Below are 20,192 nucleotides of genomic sequence, written 5' to 3'. Positions count from 1 at the left end.
CTGGTACACTTCAGAGATATGAAAGTTACATGTCTAAACAACAAGTATATTATCTTCTTACAACCATATAGAGCAGGTATAACAACTCTAATATGTCTTCTATTGTGGTAAAAAACTCTCATACTCAATTTGTGGTATTTTCAAGCTTATTTTTTTGGCATATTGAGTATTTTCTTTTGTTGATCTGCAATATTGGTTTGTTATTACATCATTAATCAGATCAAACATCAATTTTTTTTATTAACTCCTGCATCTTCCATACACTTCATCTAGGCATTGGTCTTATTTTTTTCTTTGGTTGAGTTGTGTGTAGAGATACTGCTCGTTACATTTTGTGAGAGTTGGCCTAAACCAAGAGGAATATACTGAGTGCATTCATGAATCATAATAGTGCTTACCATATAGCAGTCTTAGTTGAACCTTGTCAACCCTGCTACTTTGCGCAGTAACAGTAAGCAACGCCAACAAGATTTGTTTCTCACAAATCCAAGTGGAAAAGAGGTTATCAAAAACACCTTGGATGTAATGGATAAGAAGTTGTGGAAGAATCAAAACATTACCTAACCTTGCAATTTTGCGAAAACTATGACATCCTAGTTGTGTGCTTATCCAACAACGAACTTGGTCCAAAGCCAAAGCCCTTCTAACAAATCATACCCCAACAAAACGTGGGATGAAAGAAGACTATCCATTTAAAAACAATCATATCCAAAAAAAAATAGAGAACCCCAAACAATATTTTCAAATAACATATTGCAAATTTTAAAATCATACAATCTAACTAAAGTATCTAACTACCCCGTGGGCTTCCATTCAAGGACAAGCCATAAGAAAGATCAACTCCTCCTATCAAGATTAACAACCACCAAAACAAGGATGGATGAAAATAACTTTTGATGGAGACACAAAAGGAAATTATGGTGGCAAAAGCCAATGATGGGGCCGCAAAATGAAGCCCGTGTATTGACCCCCATGTATGGTGGGGACCATAGTGTGGTTATAGATGAGGAAATATTAACACGATCTTAAAATACTAGTCAGATAACCAATAATCATACAGCTTGAAGGTATTAAAGCAGGAATTTATTTGTGTATAAAACTATATCATCATAAACTAATCTAAGTGGTATATTAAGCATGTACATATTCCATATTGAAGTGAATGAAAATACTCCCAAAAAATTCAAAAAAAAAAAAAAAACACTACTTGGCATCCAAAGGGTCCCTAATGCATCGAAAAGGCCATAAAACTCTTCGAAGATGAGTTTTAACATGTCAGAAGATGGGAAAACCAAGTTGTTGAGTTGGTTAGTCCAGTAATACAGAAGACTCCCTAATAACTCAGAGGACAATAAGTGGAAAGCAACAATTAATGTTTTATTTGGGAATGAGGCCTAAAATAGAAAGGAACATAGAAAATTATAAAATACAGGAGACTCCCTAATAGCATTTCAGAGGACAATAAGTGGAAAGCAACAATTAATGTTTTATTTGGGAATGTGGCCTAAAATAGAAAGGAACATAGAAAATTATGAAGACACTAAGGTTAAACACAAATCATTTGGAAATATCAAAAATAAGAGAGACTAAAGCAAAATAAGCAGGTGCAATGGAGATATGTAGGCAAAGATCTTCATTAACGACTAAAGCAAAATATACAGGTGCAAGGGAGATATGTAGGAAAAGATCTTCATTAACCCATGAATTGCTAAGGGAGATATGTAGGAAAAGATCTTCATTAACCCATGAATTGGCTAGCAGAGGTATGCAAATTATCCCTCAAATCCATTCTATAAATTCAAGACTAAAGTATTAGAATTATAAATCCATTCTATAAACTCAAAGTTTGAGAATTCTCACAATTGAAGTATGGTTCAGGAGACAATGGTGCAACGATGGTTTTCTAGCTTTTGCCATCATGCCTGGAACATTTGGGTTCGAGTAGTAGTAGTAGTAGCTCTTCCACCTCTACCTTGGAGGATGTACAAAAACAGAGGTAGTAGACCAGAGGGACCAGAGTCAGGTAAAGGTTTTCAATATGAGAATTCATTATCTTGTTAAATAACTGGTCGAGAAAGAAAAGAAGATGATGGTAGAAGACTTAAAGATGTCGTGCCATTGACAAAGCATCTCTTTTGTTGCATCTGCAACATAGCAAGTCCATCACTGACTAGTTGGTTGGGGAGTCAGGGTCATAAATAAGGAATTTCATGCCAAAAATCCCTAAGAGTATTTCAGTAGGCAGCCAGCCTCTTGGCTCTTAACTCAAAGGTTCTTGGCCTAAGGGTAGCAAGGATAATAGACATCTAAATTAGGCAAGACTGCAGTCAGAAGGCAAGGTCGACATGCTCCCAAACAATATGTGTACAATCCTTTCTACAGCTGATCCAAGTTTATGAAGTTGTCTACATGGTTACGAGTAGTTTCCTCTACCTCTGCAATGCTATTTGGTTTGAATTCTGTATATCTAAGTTGCACTTGTCTGGGCATTTTTGAAATAGGGGCCAACAGCATGTCAAGGGTACACACACAAGAAAAAAATTGAAAATTTTGAAAAAAGATAAATTAAAATTTATATAAATCAGCGGTGGTTCAGACCATCTTTAGATTCAAAATTAATATCCCCGGATCAGAGACGGATCCGGATCCGGATCCACAAAGATCCGCCCCGCCCAACATTTGTCTGTCTATAATATGGTTTGACGTCAGCACATATTTCCAAATTATATCTCAGCGCAGAATCTAGAAAGAAAATATCAGTGGATGAATAACCCAATATTGAAAAAATCAGTCGTGCCAGAGTTCATTAATCTGTGTGTAATATGGTTTGACGTCAGCACATATTTTCAAATTATATCTCAGCGCAGAATTCCAGAAAGAAAATGTCAGCTGATGAATAACGCTATATTGGAAAAATCAGTCGTGGGAATAATTAACAAGGGAGTTCATTAATTTCAAGATTATAAACTTGCGGTTAACCATTGTATAAACTTTATTTCAAGATTATAAGATATGGATGTTGGGATATTCTAATTAAATTATATGTTTATTTTAGAAGTTTGATGAAGTAAGTTCTATAAAGTAACTTCATTTAATTTAAATATAATAACTATTAAATTATAGGTTTATTTTAAAAGTTTCATTAAGTAAGTTTATTTAATTTAAATATAATAACTAGTAATTAATGTTTCAATATTATGATACATTAATTTTAATATATTAAATTAATAATTATTGTAAAAATATTATATAGAAGTTTTATATTTAAAATTTTAAACAGAAATTATAATTTTTTATTTTATACAAATTTAATTAATATTTATAAATAATATATTAATTCTGATACTATTTATCTAATATATCTAATATTTATTTTTATAGGTACTCTATATAAAAATTATATATTTAAAAATTAATATATGTTTTTATTTTATTTTTATATAAATTTAATTTTTAAAAATTATAAAATATTTTATATTGTTTGTACTTGCCGTATCCGGATCCTGGCTTTTCAAAAAACTAGCGGATCCGTATCCGAATCCGTATCCGAATCCTGGTAACTTAGGCTAAATATGAAAATCCCTAGAGCATATAATGTAATTCACCCCAGATTTTGCTTACCAATATCATTAATCTTTACTTAGAGCACTAACCAGTTACAGGAACCTGGAAAACAATGATCAAACCATTTGAAGCATTGGTCGAAACGCATGCCCTACTTCATGATTATTTCTAATATAGCATTTACACTGCTATAATTCAAACCCTGCTACACATGAATTTGGAACCTAAACCAATAGACCCAACCAACAACTTTGGCAAGGTACCCACTATCATTAGTTTTTCATTATAGCGTAATGAGTAAATCATGATTGCACTAAAACCAATCAACAAGTCCAGTACTAGGAATCCACTATAATAGTATAAACAACCGAAATGTTGCTTTCAGACTACAATAGAAGATGTAGGTTTACCAGTGTCCATGACTGGCATGGGAAAGTTTAGAAACACTTTATCCAACAGCATATTTATTCAATTTGTAACTCATCGACTGATTTAAAAATTGTGTTTTGTTTCAGCTAATCTCATGCATTCAAGCCACAGAACCCTCATCAAGCAACCTCTAATAATCATTAATTCAGGGTTGGAAAATATGCTTGCCTTAACTAAAACATTTGTATAATTTGCCATTCCCTATGAAAGGCCAAATTTCAAATAAGACGTTAAAAAAAACAATATTAATATGGGTAGAAGTTTGGATTGCAGATGCCGATTATTTAGGTGAATTTAATAGGGTCAACTCATCTCCATAATAACTTATGGAATTTGCAGAAGTTCATTCATCTCTTACATGATTTGGCAATCCTTTGCCTACAAAATTATCTTTGACTGTCCTTTCTCGATAAATGCAGATGTCCAGATGCAGCAGGCACTGATCAGAGGTTGCAGAGCTTTCTTAACTTCCAGGCCTAAGATCACCGGCAATTAGTTGAAATGTCCGGAATAAGCTAGCTTCTACCTTGGCTATAGCTGAGAAGCGTGCATCAACTGTCCAGAAACAGACACAAAGATTGATGGCTTCTTGCAAGAACCTATTCCTGTGTAAAACTGAAGCTTGACCCAATGAAATTATCAAAAAGTTCTCCAAGACATCTTCAATATAGATGCACAATCTCTCCATTTCAATGCCAGGCTCTATTCGCTGCTACAGAAACTTCACCATCCATGGAAAGTCATGGAATGTTTAATTCCTCTTACATACTGCCTATAATGGAATTGAATATCAATCAAGCTTCTTTGTTCATATATGCGCCATTTAATTTAGTTCAACTTTTGTCCTCTACCTCATCCTTGAAAGAATTTACTCAAATCTAAACTATCCAGCATTTAACGTCGTGTTGTACGAGGTTTGGGCTTCGAAGTTTTCTGCAACCAGAAACCAACAGTCATTTACATAATTAAAAATGAAATGCCAAATTGAAACAGACAGACTACATACAACTGGTATATCTTTTTGAGTATGACATTCAAGAAGAGGATGTTTCCTATCACCAGTAAGAATCATTGCCAAATTTTGTGAATAGAAGTTAAACATTCTCCTTTTAGACCAATTTTTACGAGGGCATGGAATAGTGGTCATTCTTGTTCATTTCAGACTCTCCAATCACATTCAATATACACAAAGTATGGCTGTTTGATGCCTAAATAACGTTTATCAAAACACTGTACATAAAGTTTGACTTTCACTGGGTTTTACATTATATTAGAAAATTTTCCAGCTAGGAATATCACCTATCTGCAATTTGTTCTGCCACCACTTTAGGGTAAAATTGTCAGATGTTAGTTCATTTTCGGGGTATAGTATTCACAAGGATATCTTCTGAAAAGTGTCATGGGTCCAAAAAGTGATTACATATGGTGAGATTTTCTCCAAAGGTCACGACCCTAGCGTCCACGGCCTCTCCCAGGTCTTCTTTTGGGATGCTGAGGCGGAAAGAAAATTGAATAAGTGACCAATTTGTGAATGTACATCAAAAGCTGGCAAGAGTATGTGAACCCTACATGTATCAACTTTGGTTCTGTTCAACATCTTTTTTTAATCTGGACTGTTCAAGAACAGATGTACCAAATAAACTAAAGTTTGTCTAAATATAAACTCACATCAAGTAACACATGGACAGAACTATAAAAACAAGAAAAAAGGCAATTATTCTTACAGTAGCAGCTCCAAAACTTGAACCTGAAGTAGTTCCAGCACCTGCATAACAAGAAATCATCAGGGATTTCCAGCTAAGAAAAACCATCAAATATAACCAAAGCCGTGGAAAAGAAACTTCCTATAGCACAACAAAGAGTTAACTGAAATACTAATTATGGCTTTCCATGAAAAGGCATGATATTCAAGAATCCAACAGACACTCAGCCAAACTGAATATAAAAGTCAGACATAGCAAGCAGTCAGGCATGTTATAATGATAAGGCATCTTCACCAAAAGATAAATTGGCATTGAAAAGCCCTCCTGAAGTTTGACCACCACCAAACAAGCCAGTAGATGGCGAAGATGATGCTCCAAACAAACTTGTTGATGTTACTGTAGATGCACCAAACAGACCACTCGAAGAAGTGGACCCTGCATGCACGTGTGACAACACTATTGCCTGAGATTTTCAACTTGTCCCAAAACTAATAGTAGAATCAACAGCACACCGAATCTTTACAATGTGTATGATCATCCTTCCAGTGACCAAATCAATCACTTGTAAAGGAATAAAAAGGTGGAAGGTAAATTTGTTTGTAGCATTACTGAGTTCCCATCATGGAATATGCATGCTCCTTATAATATCTACAAGTACTGGAATTTCGATGCATATAGCAGTCACCCATACATGCACAATGAACAGTGAACAGATAACCATGAATTATATATAAACTAGTGCATAATTCAAGGCATACAGGTTTCTTAAACAGCACTGTCTGCAGAGTATGCCCAGAAACATTCCCACTGTTTTTGCTTTCTTAGAATTTAAGGATGATTAAGAAGATTTCATACCTATGCCAGTTCCAGAAAACAGTGAATAGTAAGGCTCAAAGTATAATTTAGTTACTTATTACTGATTGCAGTGGCACTCAAGTCATTCGCAAAGATTTTGAGCTGGCAAGGCTCAAAGCTCAAGTATAAGCTCTGCAATTATCAGGTGCTCATGTTCTTTCCATGACTTGAGACTCAACAGGTCCACGCAGGCCATTTATTTACCAGAAAAGCAGATGAAATAGCTTTGATTTTATTTTTAAAAAAGGATTAAAATAATAATAATAATAATAAGCTAGAAAGGTGTCTAGGAGAGACAACAGACAACTAAATAGGTCTAGATTTTCAGAACAAACACCTCAAATGCACGTGGAGAAGCACACTATGGTACAATCACAATAAGCATATGACACTGCTATTATTGTAAGCCCAAGTAGAGGGAATTGCTAAAAAATTCAACATACACAATCAAAAAACACAGTACATACCAAGAAAACCCAGAAATTTAACATCAATTCCAAAAAGACCTAGTATCCTCCTATTAGAATGTCTAGTATTCATCAACCCAAACATAATGACTGTCTGAAATGAAAGTAGAGTTTTTTTGGTAGCGTATTTAGTGTTGCTGCAACATTCTCTAACAAAAAATTTGATGATAAACTGCAGTGATTTGATACTTGCCCAGAAAAAATCTTTATTTTATGAAATATAAAATCCCTTGAAAGTCACTAAAATTTAAATAGTGTTCAACGTCTGATTGTTGTCTACTGCTTGGCATAAAAAGAGCACCAGCCAAAAGTAAAAAATTGTGGCCTTCTGTTACTTCCTATTGTCAGGTTAAATTTGAGGTTTCAGGTAAGTATTTGAAACTAATTCATATGAAACCCATGTTTTAATATCTGGAATAAACTTTAGTAGGCATGATGTACAAATGTATAATTGAAAACCTAAATACACATTTTCCTATAAACAAGGTTTGCTTGTACGACATCAATTGAAAAAAAATAAACTGAACATTTTATTGTTAGTATTAGCACAAAAGAATCTGTGCAAAAGCTAGGAGCACATACCTGTGCCAAAAGCTGAAGATGAAAACAATGATGAGGAACTCGCAGCTGCTGTGGCTGAAGGAAAAAGAGAAGAAGATGTATTTGCCCCAAACATTGATGGCGTTGTCTGCGAAGTCCCAAACATAGAGGGTGTTTGCAAGGCCCCAGAAGACCCAAAAATAGAACTAGGTGCAGAGGTTGCTGGTGTGGAAAAGAGAAAAGATGAAGAACTTGAAGATGATGCTGGAGCACTAAACATGGAAAACCCTGACCCAGATGAAGCAGCAGTAAAAGTCCCAGGAGTTGACTGTGTAGAATGGGACATGCCTGACAAAGAAGAGGCAGGTGCTGCTGAACTGGTAAATAAGCCAGCAACCTGAGTAGAATTTTGTGAAAATGTAGATGCATGCAATGCCGGATGAACTCTTTTGGCTGCAGCTTCTCTCTTTGCTAATTCCCGCCTGTCAGCTTCAAGAAAAGGGTCGTTCTCATCCCCCCTGCGGCGTTGATCAGCAAGATATGCAGCACGCATCGATCCTATCCTTTGATGAAATGTCTCAACCTGTATTTCTTATAAACTTGTCAGATATAGAAAAATCAAGAGTATTATAATCAAAAGTTCCTTCAAAAGCACCTCACAAGAAGGTCAAACATTGGAAAATGTAGCTTAAATATAGAATGATAATGTATCCACATAAAAAAACAGATAAAATACAAGAGTATCAATTGATTTTATAAAGAAATGTTTTAGGGATGTTTGATTTGTGAGGTTAAATCTCCAAGTATTAATCAAATCGATTTAACCCACTTGGTCAACATTCAAACCTCTCAATAGTCATGCTGAGCCTCTACAGTCTAGACCACTTGTCAACAGCTAAATGTAATCTGAATTCCAGTAATACAGCAAGTTATCAAAATAATTTAGAAAATTAGACTATAATCAAGACAACCCTAATGCACCTAAAAAAGGAAATGAAGATACTTATTGATTCTGAGAATTGGTGTTCAACCTATATAACTTTTACAAAATCTATAATTTGACAACACAGTTTTGAAAACATATTTTTTTGAGATTGCAACCATTGAGGATTTTATGTAGTAACATTTCAATAATTGAATACAGAAACAATTGCAATTGAACAGAACATGACTGCATTCTTTTAGTGCTACAAAAGTATCCCACCTAAGGTACAAAAAACTTGTCAACTATATTAATTGCACTACAAACCAATGGCATTAAAACTTTCAAAGTGAATATCAGAACTGACATTATTTTCTATTAGTTCCCATCCTACTCCCATTGAATTGATATTCTAGTTTCAATGTTCTAAATAGTAAATAGAGCAGTCAATTTTCTACCTAGCATTTTCTGGTGGTTGTAAATTCACTGGAAACTTCATCACAGAATGAGGAAAATTATGACTTTACTATTCATAATTTTACAGGTAAAGGAAGATTTTGCAGTAATATTAATGGGTTCTGTAGTAGTGTTGCATTCCATAGATAAGTCATTAGATAATGTTTGAAAGAATACTCAAGTTAGACTGACAATTGACTCTTGGCATCTGGTTTGCAAGAAAGTGAATTGTCAGATGTTATTACAGAATAGAGCAATCAGTTTTGCAACACTGGATGAAACCTGCTCTGGATTGATTGCCTCCATTTGTTTTCAAGCTAGAAGATATTTGCCCCTGTTAGAAAATTGGAAAGGTAGAAACTTAGAAAGCTTTTCTTACCTTGCTAATTACTTGTGATATCTTTGTGTTCTTATTAAATTTCTTATGTTCCTCCTTTATCTTAGTTCATCAAGCAATTACCAAAACTAAAACACGAAGATCAAGGACACCAGATGTAGGCACTCAGCCAGGGCTAAAACCCCTATATAGGGGAAAACCCAGTCAAGAACTCTTCCTTCAATAATTCAAATTAGATAGACCAAGACCCTAGACCAACAGACCTTCCTTCTCCACCAAGTCAGCCCTCAAACTGTTCTTCCAACTTTCAAAGATCAACTGCAACAACACTGCATCAATATTGCTTCAATATTGCATCAATACTGCAGCAAAGACAGATTTTTGACCTACAGTATCAGAATTTCGGCCCAGCTTCAAGACTGCAATTTCGGCCCTCCAGCAGCTTCAGTTCCTTCACATGTATGATATGAGAGAGAGAGAATTTAGACTTTCTTAGCAAAATAACAACCTCCTCCTTCGCTAGCCTTCCTTCCTCCTCTTTGAATTTCGCACTTTTTACTGCTTCCAGCTACTGCAATTCGAACTTGTGAGAGATGTTCTTCCAAATGAGTCGAGTTGCTCTAATATATAGTGAGTTGGTGAGGTTGAATTCCCCTGGTGAGGCTGACTTGGTGGAAGAGGCCTAAATGACTCATTTTATATTTTAATTTTCTTTCTTGACAAATAAATCCCAAGAAGGGTTCTTTACATTATGACATGGCCAAGGACACTTGACATAAACTCTAGAAGCCTTCAATGGAGGCCTTGACCTAAAAACAATTGACCCAAGCATGAAACCCATGCTTTAATAAGTCAATTTCTTCAATAATAAAATTTATTTTTCTTTCTTTTGATAAATACATTTCATTATGACTCACGTACAATTATGAACACTGACACTAGTTACACTCTTCAACACTCACTCTTAACTAGGGAGGTATTCATAATTACCTATATCTGTAGAGGTACATGGAAGATCTCAAAATGAACTACGAAGAGTTCAGCACACCTATTGCTACGGACTAGATTCCTGACCAGGGTAATCTATCCGGGTGGGACTAAGATGGACTCAAGCTTTCAACCACCCTAGGTGTGATCAGGATTACTAGCTAACCATCAACCCAGGGATCTAGGTGTGTCTCCAAGGTCGGAGCTCCATGACTAACAACACACTCCCTCTTCGGGATCTAGACATCAACACACAGGTCGGCCAGATGCCCTCCCAAGCAGCCACCATTAAATGCTTCAACTCTCCCTATTAAACTAGATATATCCATTTGTCCACGCATGCTTCCAAAGTGTTCATCCTTTTTATGGAGAGATTTTTCCTGTACAAACACAACCCCAATCAGTGATAAACTTTCAAATACATATAAAAGTAAACTCAAACATTTGGGGTCCTCATTCATCCAGATGTTGCTTGTATCATCGAGTTATCCATATACAATTTTGTCGGAAGCTTTCTTCTTCTTCTTTCATTTCTTCAACAACACCAAATATATCCTCAGTACTTCTCAAGTCTTTTTCACGAACATTCATTTGTAGTTCTTTTGCTTAATTCAAAGTACTCGTTGTCATAATGTGCCCCCCTCTCAACTGGGGAGATATACCTTCATATAACTTCCTTTATCAAACATCTTCATCATCTTGAAGATTATGTACCTGCAAAACTTTGATAGCAAGTACAACCAAATACAAATCGAAACATGAAGTTAACTATATCAAAATTATGTTAATAAAATAGAAGCATTTTAACATTCAGACATCAGATACCTAAACCTATTTAGGTTCATAATCAACAAAATATACATACTCAACTTCCTGTTAGGGTTTTGTCACAAACCCTAGACTCCATTAACAACTTAATCAAGATATTAGTCTCATTCTATCTAGCGCCTCAATATTTATCAAGAAAAAAACAGACTCTACCTAGATTCCATCTTTGAGACACAAAGCCTTAGATATCAGCAATTCAATCAAATAACAATTCTACCATGCATCTAAGGTTTCAACAATTTTTCAAAATTTACATGTTAGATTCTACTAGTGTTTGTTGCAAACCCTAGATCATATCCTAGAATATCAATTTCTACAAGGGCTTTGTTACAAACCCTAGAATTCACATCAATAAACTAGGTAAACCCAAAACACAAACATCAGTACATCAAAGTTAGAAATACAACAATTTTTCTTCCAGGCGAGGGTTCGGTCACACATATGAATGTACACCTAGGGTTTCATTCTTAGGATCTTACTTTAACTAATACAAGGGTCTTACTTATAAACCCTAAAGATCTAGGGTTTCATAACATAGACATTAAAAACAAACCCTAGAGGACTAGGGTTTCTATCATAACAATACCAAACCCTAAACATCAAAAGAATAAGATTTCTAGACTTCATCAACAACCCTAACTAGACTAGGGTTTAATAGATATTGACATACCCTTAGGATAGGGTTTTATAGTGAACCTTTTTAGGGTTTCACAAGAATAATAATTTAATGAAGGTAGATTCAATCTAATGATTAATCACCCTAACAAGAATCTTTATGATTCAAAACCCTAGACATAACGATGTCAATAATGTAAAGCAAATTTAAAAGAAAAACCATACTTTTTACATGAAGATAACTTTATAACAAAACTTCTAGTTTATGACATACCTTGATTTGTTCCTTAACAAACATCATAGGACATTGACTTTTAAGGACTTCCTTTGCAACAGATATTTCACACTTCAAGTCTCTCCTTTGAAGTTTCCTCCATAACCTTTGAGCGTTCAGCAAGCTTTCTGAACCAAGGAAAATATAAAGGGAAAGGTTATTAGCATATAACACAAACAAATCTTGATATGAGAAGGAAGCCAAACATAAAAGAGGAAACAAGGAACAAGATACTTATCTTTTGGTAAAATGATGGAGGCTCCCTCTTAATCCAATCTTGAGGGAAACCTACAACTTCATCAAAATAATTCAAAAATGTTCTAACAAGACATGTTAGTCCTACAAACTCTAGAAGTCAAAACATAAAGTAAAACAATTCAAAACTTAAAGTAGAAGGATAGGCAAGGGATAGTATCCCTAAGAATCTCTAGCAAATAGGTCTTTGACTTCGGATTCCTCCGTCTTGTTCTTCTTTGGTGGAGCTTCATCAGCAATATTCGCATGTTCTCTTTCTCTCTTTCCATTCCTTGGATTGTCGGGGCATTGATTTTTATTATGACCCATCTTATGACAATTGTAGCATTCAATCTTTGATAGGTCTACTTTCTTCTTTGGTCCTTTGTACTTCTTGAAGGTTCCCTTCTTCTTGTGATGAGCGGAATAGGCATTTGAGATGTTCTCCTCTTCATCCTCCTTGTTGCTTACTAATGATATTTTGGCTTCTTCTTGACTGCATGCATTCCACATTTGTTTGAATGTTGGAGTATCCTTCCAACTGTTGATTCCTGATGCAAAAGCACTCCAAGATTTCGGTAGACCTAGAAGGGCAATAATTACGAGCTCTTTTCTGGTACAATTTCATCTATTGCTTGAAGTTCATCTCTAATTCTAGATATCTTTATAAAGAAGGATGCCACAGTATCATCCTTCGTCATCTTAATAGTTCTTAATTCATTCTTGAGACTTGCAATTTGACCAATGTTTTTAATTGTGAATAATTTGGATAGGGCCTCATACACTTCTTGAGCGCAGTCTATGTTGGAAATGTATGGAATGAGGTTGTCCTTTACTCCATCCACTATTAGATTCATGGCGAAGATTTCAGTTTCTCTGAACTTTGCTTTATCTGCTTCATTTGTAGGCTTCTTGATTTTTCCAAGAACTAGATCCGAAACTTTGTTCTTCTCGAGGATGCAATCTATCCTCTTTTTCCATGCCCTGTGGTTGGAGGCTCCTTCTAATTTGTTTTCTCCCTTCATTGAGTTAGACATAGTTCTTGTAGATAGTAGACTTATCCCCTTATATGATCCCTTTAATGACCTTCCTTCAATCTCCTTTAATAGATCTTCAGGCTTCCTTTCTCTTCTTTCTTCAGCTAAGCTCTAATACCATGTTAGAAAATCGGAAACACGGAAAGATTTTCTTATGTTGATAATTACTTGTGATATCTTTGTGTTCTTATTAACTTTCTTATGTTCCTCATTTATCTTAATTCATTAAGCAATTACCAAAACCAAAACATGAAAATCAAGGACACCAGATGTAGGCACTCAGCCAGGGCTAAAACCCCTATATCTCTCCATTAGACTCTCAACATTCAACTTATCACTCCAACAAAAACAAATTATTTCAAAAAGATATACTACCTCTCCACTAAAAAAAATCACCTTCACACCTTTACGGTTCACACCGCCAGCCTTTTGCTGGCGGATCTAGATCTTTCGTATTCGCCACTGTGAGATACTTGTCGTATTTGATTTCTTTATTATGCAGGAAGCACCAAGGACCAACGGCTAGATACATCAAAACCCCTTGAGGTAGTATTTTTCTGTCTTTGGATCTATGTATCCGCAAACACTTTTATGACGAATATTGTCTCGCTGTGTGATGAATACAACATTGGGCATATTTGTAAAAGTTCCATGGAGCAAAATTAAAACTCGCTCACAAAGGTATTGTCATTGCCTCTCGGTTTCCGGTTCGAATCTTACTCCAACTCAAATTGGAGACACCGCCGAATACATCAAATGTTAAATATAATGAAATGCTCTAACCAATGCAAATATTGCAAGTTTCCTTTCCACGATATTGATCGTGTTTCAGTTCAATTCACAGGCATGAAATGAGTATTAAGTATTAGTCGTACATCTGGGGACGCATTCCTCTGTTTGGCACACTTTGACAAGCACGTCTCTCTAGACAGCAGTACACAGAGCTGGAAAGGATGTGCCCTAGATCCATCTCAAAAGGCGCAGAGGCAGAATCCCTTGCACATTTCATATCCCATTGAAAACCTATTCGTTTATTTATCTGGTGAGATATCATATTGCAGCAATGAATGCATGTCGAATGTCGTCGTCCTTACGAAGCGGACCTGCCGAAATGATTCAGCGCAACACGAACATAGCCAATTCACCTGTGTCGAATTTCACACTCAAACCCAGAAAACGTCAAATGTATGGGCTCCGAAGCACAAAACACAGGTCTCAGACACATCCAGACTTCAACCTTTTCAAAAGAAACCTACAAGTACTCCTCTTTGTTTATGGCCTCAGCTTCTTCTTCACGACATTTGCAATCAAAAGCGCCAAAAGCACAGATCAAGAAAGCAGGAAGGCAGGGCTTTTGTGACCGTTGAGGCAGTACTTCGTGGCCCCCTCTCCAAATTTGCAGGGGACCAGGCGAAGCAAAGCACAAAGCAAATGACTAAGCCTCGACCCGGGTCTTAAACTCACTAATTAATATGCATAAATTTGAATTTAGTCAATGAATTAAAACCCACGGAAACCCCCCCACCATTTTTCCTTATTTCAATCTTCTCTACTTTGCGTCCAAAGCTCAACTTAAGCAGGTTTAGACCATAGAATCCAGCATCCAGAATCTTAACTAAAATTTACAAGCTCACGGATATCCAGCCACATCTCGCATTTCTTATCCATATGACTGTAATGTTAGTCAAGCCGGAAAAGTGACAAATCACAGGCCAGGATGGCAAATGTCCATGGAAAGTTGTTTTCAGAGTGAGGTAACTGTAATTGGCTGGCCAACATGCAAAACCAGTCTGGATCAACACAGGCTCAATCCGCGCACAGGGTCTGCTGAACACTCTTTACACAGGCTCTGATACCACATGAAAGAAACTAACACACATAAAATAAACTCAATAAAATAAACACTCAGACATATAGAAACCAGACATGGCAGAAAAGGCCTCAGCGTTACAGCATTCCTCACATTCTCATTATTCCAATATACAAAAAATGATAATAGTACAAATAAATACATAAAGAAGTTGGCCTCAAGATAGTACGTCTATCTTGGACACTATGGTTGAAATATTTTCTCAACAAACACTAATCTAGGAGAACTAGTTGGAGAGAATCTCATCCTAACTAAACTCCCTAGTTTGAGAAACTAACTCCTAATTCTTAAGATTTGATTTATTTAATTATGATATTTGGATTTATAATTGTTTTATTATGAGAGTGAGGCTAACAGTTATGTGTCAATCAAAATCAAGAATTGAAAACGTGCAAGGATAAAATCAATAATCTGTTTGAGTCTGCAGCTGCCATATTGGAGACACTTCAAAGTGAGGATCATCAATTCAATAGATTTTGTCTTGAAGTTTCCATTCCACCTGTGGTTCTTATACAAGACTGTGCTCCTTGGATGTACATAAAAATATGAATCAAAAAACTGGTTTAAGGATATTGTTGTTACAGACCATTTATCTGTGAAGGACGTTTTAAAGTTGTCACTGACCAAATCACTGAAATACTTACTGGGAAAAAAATTTAGACACAAATTCAGCATTTTTTTTACTTATAAACATACAAAGGCACCATTAGAACTTGACATTGTTCACAGTTCAAAGGAAAATAATCTAAAACAAAGAAAAACAGGGGAAAACACTGGACTTCATAATGGTAACTTTGTAGCAATCAATGCAGTGAGGACAACAGTCAATGCCAGTGAATCTTCTGCAGCAGTTCAGTGTACTCTGAAGTCCATGTCAGAAGATGATTTTGCTAAATGGTATGAATTCCTCCAAAGAAGCTTCCTGAACCATGCCAAATTACATCTTTATGCTATCGGACATCCATATACATTGGTGCGAGACATTTGGAGGCAGAGGATCTCATTCATATTCAAATTTTGCTCTATGCTGAACTACAGTTGCACGTTTTCATTTATGGTTCGAAGAGGTCTTGTTTTTTTCAGCTAGCTGTACATCAATTCATGGAGTCCGAAGATATGCTGCCACTCTTAAATCAATATTAGACCATTACTGTATGAGAAGTTGCAGGAGGCACATTACAGCACCTATGGTCAAAAAATAAATTGTTCAAATGATCAGCTAGCGGTCACAGCTTCAATTTCACTCCCATGTTGTTATAAAGGTGACCTGCATCAGGCTGTTTTCATTCCCATAGCTCAAATTTATATCAGATCCTGGGGAAGCCTAGGTGCAACCCTTAAGTGACTTTGACAGTAATAGATTCCTCTTAACCAAGGGTACTTAGTACAAACATGTCCCAAGTTACAATAAAACTCAACTATGAGCAAATAAAAAAACATCATCTAACTAACACCTTATTTAAATGGAATAAATTCGTATGACAATGATACACATAATGGTCCACTGCAAGATTCAACACACAAGCAAGAACGGGTTTCAGGATCCAAATTATGAAATTACCTGAGCAGCGACATATATGAAGAAATCATGGACATTAGATATTACTGAGGGTAAAGACTGCAATAATCTCAAATCTGAATTAGAGCCCCCGTTTTCATCACTCTCGGAGAGAAGCAACCGCTCCAATTCCTCAATCCATTGTCGACACTCCCCAAGCTGCCTCTCAAATCTTGCCACTGTCTGCTGTAAAAAAGGAGAGGGTTTGGTTGGTAGACCACTATAGAAATCCATCATAGATGACGTAGGCAACTGAGAGGCTGCTGAATTTGGTAGATTGTTGACCCCTGAAGATGGTGGTGTTGATGTAGGAGCACCAGATGATACTGCAGGACGAATGAACCTAGGTCGCAGTATCATAAAAGAGCGAACTGCAACTTCAGCATTCCTCAGCATACTCTTTGCAGTATTCATAAGTTCCTGAAGTAGCACCTTCTCTCTGTCTATAGCAGTGCTGTTTACTCCAATTTCCTGTTAACATACAAACAGCATTTAGTGAAAGATAAACGTACAAAAGTGTCAAAATAAATATAACAAATAATGATTGTGGGCACATAATATGAGCAATCCTAAAAGCAGTAGAGAATCCTACGATAAAATTTGCAGTTACAGACCACGTTACAACTGAGTAGCACTGGTGTGTTCTTTATTGAAGGCAAGAAGCTGGAGGGATACTAGATGAAATGTTTTGGAAGGTACTTTAGATTAAGGAATTTAACTGCGTACTGGTCATGTACTTTAAAGCCTGAAGCCAAACAGAAAAACTTCAACAGAGTGGTTAAAATAATAAATGATAATTTACAGACATGTCCACAGAAACATTGAGCATCAGAACTTCAAGGCTTTTAACTGTTAAACACCTGGATGTGCAGTCTCTGCATATTAGTGGAAGTTTAAATCCTTTGAATCATCAAGTATGCTCCTAAAACTTTAAAGTGATCATGTTAATTTTCACAGCTTGGTGTAGCTAAGAAAGGGCATAACACCAATATTTGGTCTGCGTTTGCCTGATAGCAAGATCAAGTTCAGAAACCATGGCAGCGAGGCTTTTTCAGCTCAAGGATGCTCCTTGTTTAGCTTTTTGGGATATTGAGAGGCAGTAATATACTGAAAGACTAGGTGGAGGAATACTTTTCAAAAGATTCAGAAGGCATTTAACATCTTTGTCTGTTCAGAAGTTTCTCACCATGAAAAGAGCCTCAGATTTCTGTTTTGATTTTCAGCACTTAATGGCTACTCAGTTATGGATGATGTAGGAAACTCCAAGATTTTTCGTTCATGAATTGGTGCCAAGTATCAATTTATTTGAGGGAAATGATAACTAGTAACATTATTTTGTTGTCATACGCTTTGAAGAACATTTGTGAGGTATTGAAGGGGCAAATGTACCAAGTTTGCTTTGAATGCCTTGTTGATGTTAATAAATAGGTACTTGATTGGATTTTTTAAAGTTGCTTTTCAAGGGTTTGAAATTTAAAGTTTGTTCTGAAGAGTAACAGTCCCCTATAATGTTAATTTGAAGTCTTACAGGCCCTGATTTGATTTCACTCAGCAATTTAACAAAACTCAAATATTTTACCAAATAAATTTCAGAATTGTTAAAAACTATGTTGATAATTAATAGGTAAATTTGCAGAGGAAAAAAGTGAGAAATCAATAACAGGTACAGCAGAAAAATTCAGCCACAAAATCCTTCTGAAAATTGTATTAACTCAGAAAATATGGGTCAGACTCATAGAGAAATATATCTGAAATTATAGCTGATAAGAAAACCTGTAACTCGGCTCCTAGTGAGAAATTCAGCCTGCCTGGTCAAGATCTTGGCCTGTACAGCCCTCCTTGACGTCACACGTGTGAGCCACGACTGTCCTATCGCACGTGTGGATTGTCTGTGCTCTTCTTCACTTGCACGTGTGGGCTGTGGCTTGATTCCTTGCTGCTCAACCTCCTTCATCCTCCAATTCGACCTCTAGATTTCCTCTCGAAATCTCCTCAATGTCCTTCTAAATCTCCTTGGTCAAGTCAAGCCTTCTCACTCGGAAAATCACTCGTCCAAGAGCTCAATAATAATTGTGTCTTAGCTTCTTCCCTTAGGCTCAATTTATAACTTCATTTAGGCCTCCATCAACAGTTGAGATTAAATCGTCGAGTTATTTAAATTAACTTTCTTTCTTAGGCCTTCTTTTCCTAAACATATAAAGGAAGTTATAAATAGCTTGCATGTTTCAAGCAACCCTCATGCATGTCTCTTGTAACCTTCATTCATACCTTGCATGTCGGATGGAAGCTCCTAAAGAGGCAAAACGAGATCTTCCTAGCTAAGACACCAGGCTAGAAGACCTTCCGCAGTTACAGAACTCAACACTCCCTCCTAGCCAATGTTGCCCTTCAGGCAACCCTATAGAGACACTTGGTGTGACTTCTTGTTGCTTGGATGAGATTTTCTTATCAGTCTGAAACTGCTATTCTCCATTCATCAATTACATTCTTGTGCTCATCAGTCATTCGCAATGTTGTATCACTTCCCATGCCCTTGATCTCAGAGATGTTAGATGATATTTCACGCTGCTTCGATTAGTGATTGGTATGGTTTCATTGCTTAAATTCCTCATCTGAAAATGATGCCAAGGCTCCATCTTGTTGTGTAGATGTCAGTGTTAGATGGATGTTTTGTTGCTTTTAACTTAGTAAAGATGTTACCTTGTTACACTTTCTAACCACTAGGACATAATTACTTTTGGATAAGTGTGCCATTAAGCTAGACCAGTAAGGTCTACTGGGAAATCAAGTTGGGTACCATGGACATGTCCTTTCCATACTTAACACTTTCCATTAAACACTTTTCACTTTCCATCCCATCCATTCCCCTAACCTATGGTTAACTTGCCAAAGATCGTCCAAAAGTCAAGTCAAGCCAAATAATAGGCTAAAGAGGTGAAGAACAAGATATATTTAAGAAAATAAACTACTTCATCATGGCCCCCCCCTTCAAAAGTCCTGAGAGCAAAACGCTTATCTAAAGAAAGTGGACTTGGTAAAAAGCTAAATTTGAAAAAAAAAAAATTAAAGGAACAAGAAGTGTGTGTAGGTTGAAGTTGTAAAAACTCCCTCTCACAAGGCTTCGCAAATAAGGAAGACTCCGAGCCATAGTTTAATCGGCTAGTTGAACTAGAACTACACACTCAGTCTATCTATGATTTTGGAAGTTAATCCATATGTTATCCTTATATTCTCTTTCATAAATAATAATAATAACAAATCATCCACCTATATTAACTTAGATGACTCGGCAAATGCTTTGTATTTGAGCTCAAAGACATGTCTAACGAAGGTACGGTCGTCCCCTTGGGTAGTTGTTTGAGATAATTGGTAACATTGGTTAGTTATTTGTGATCAGTTCATCTTATCTATGTTGATGTCTAACCATTAATTGAAGTTGGACATGTTGTTTAAGGTGTGGAACTAGGCATTGGCAATCATATCAACCAACGTGAGTAACTACATGGTGCTTTGTCA

General features: G+C 36.1%; 1 protein-coding gene across 4 annotated transcripts in view; it reads right to left on the bottom strand.

Moving 5' to 3' along the window:
* Nucleotides 1–4,495: 4,495 nt before the first annotated feature.
* The window catches only part of LOC149144906 (hydroxyproline-rich glycoprotein family protein), a 93,359-nt gene continuing 77,662 nt past the window's right edge, over nt 4,496–20,192 (bottom strand). The window contains exons 3-8 of one of the 4 annotated variants that reach the window (XM_089449976.1): nt 16,680–17,147; nt 7,601–8,141; nt 5,991–6,131; nt 5,718–5,758; nt 5,414–5,484; nt 4,496–4,926 (exon numbers count right to left, since the gene is read on the bottom strand). In XM_089449976.1, the coding sequence (XP_089306102.1) occupies nt 5,446–5,484; nt 5,718–5,758; nt 5,991–6,131; nt 7,601–8,141; nt 16,680–17,147 (1,230 nt within the window). In that variant the 3' untranslated portion in view covers nt 4,496–4,926; nt 5,414–5,445. The remainder of the gene's footprint in view (nt 4,927–5,413; nt 5,485–5,717; nt 5,759–5,990; nt 6,132–7,600; nt 8,142–16,679; nt 17,148–20,192) is intronic. The other 3 variants (XM_089449975.1, XM_089449978.1, XM_089449977.1) reach the window with 3 other exon arrangements.

Source organism: Pinus tabuliformis, chromosome X (assembly GCF_031772625.1).
Source record: "Pinus tabuliformis cultivar Carrire ecotype Pingquan chromosome X, CPIR1, whole genome shotgun sequence".
In the NCBI taxonomy this organism is placed as follows: domain Eukaryota; kingdom Viridiplantae; phylum Streptophyta; class Pinopsida; order Pinales; family Pinaceae; genus Pinus; species Pinus tabuliformis.
Note: the sequence above shows the minus strand (reverse complement) of the source record. Positions and strands in the feature narration are given on the sequence as shown.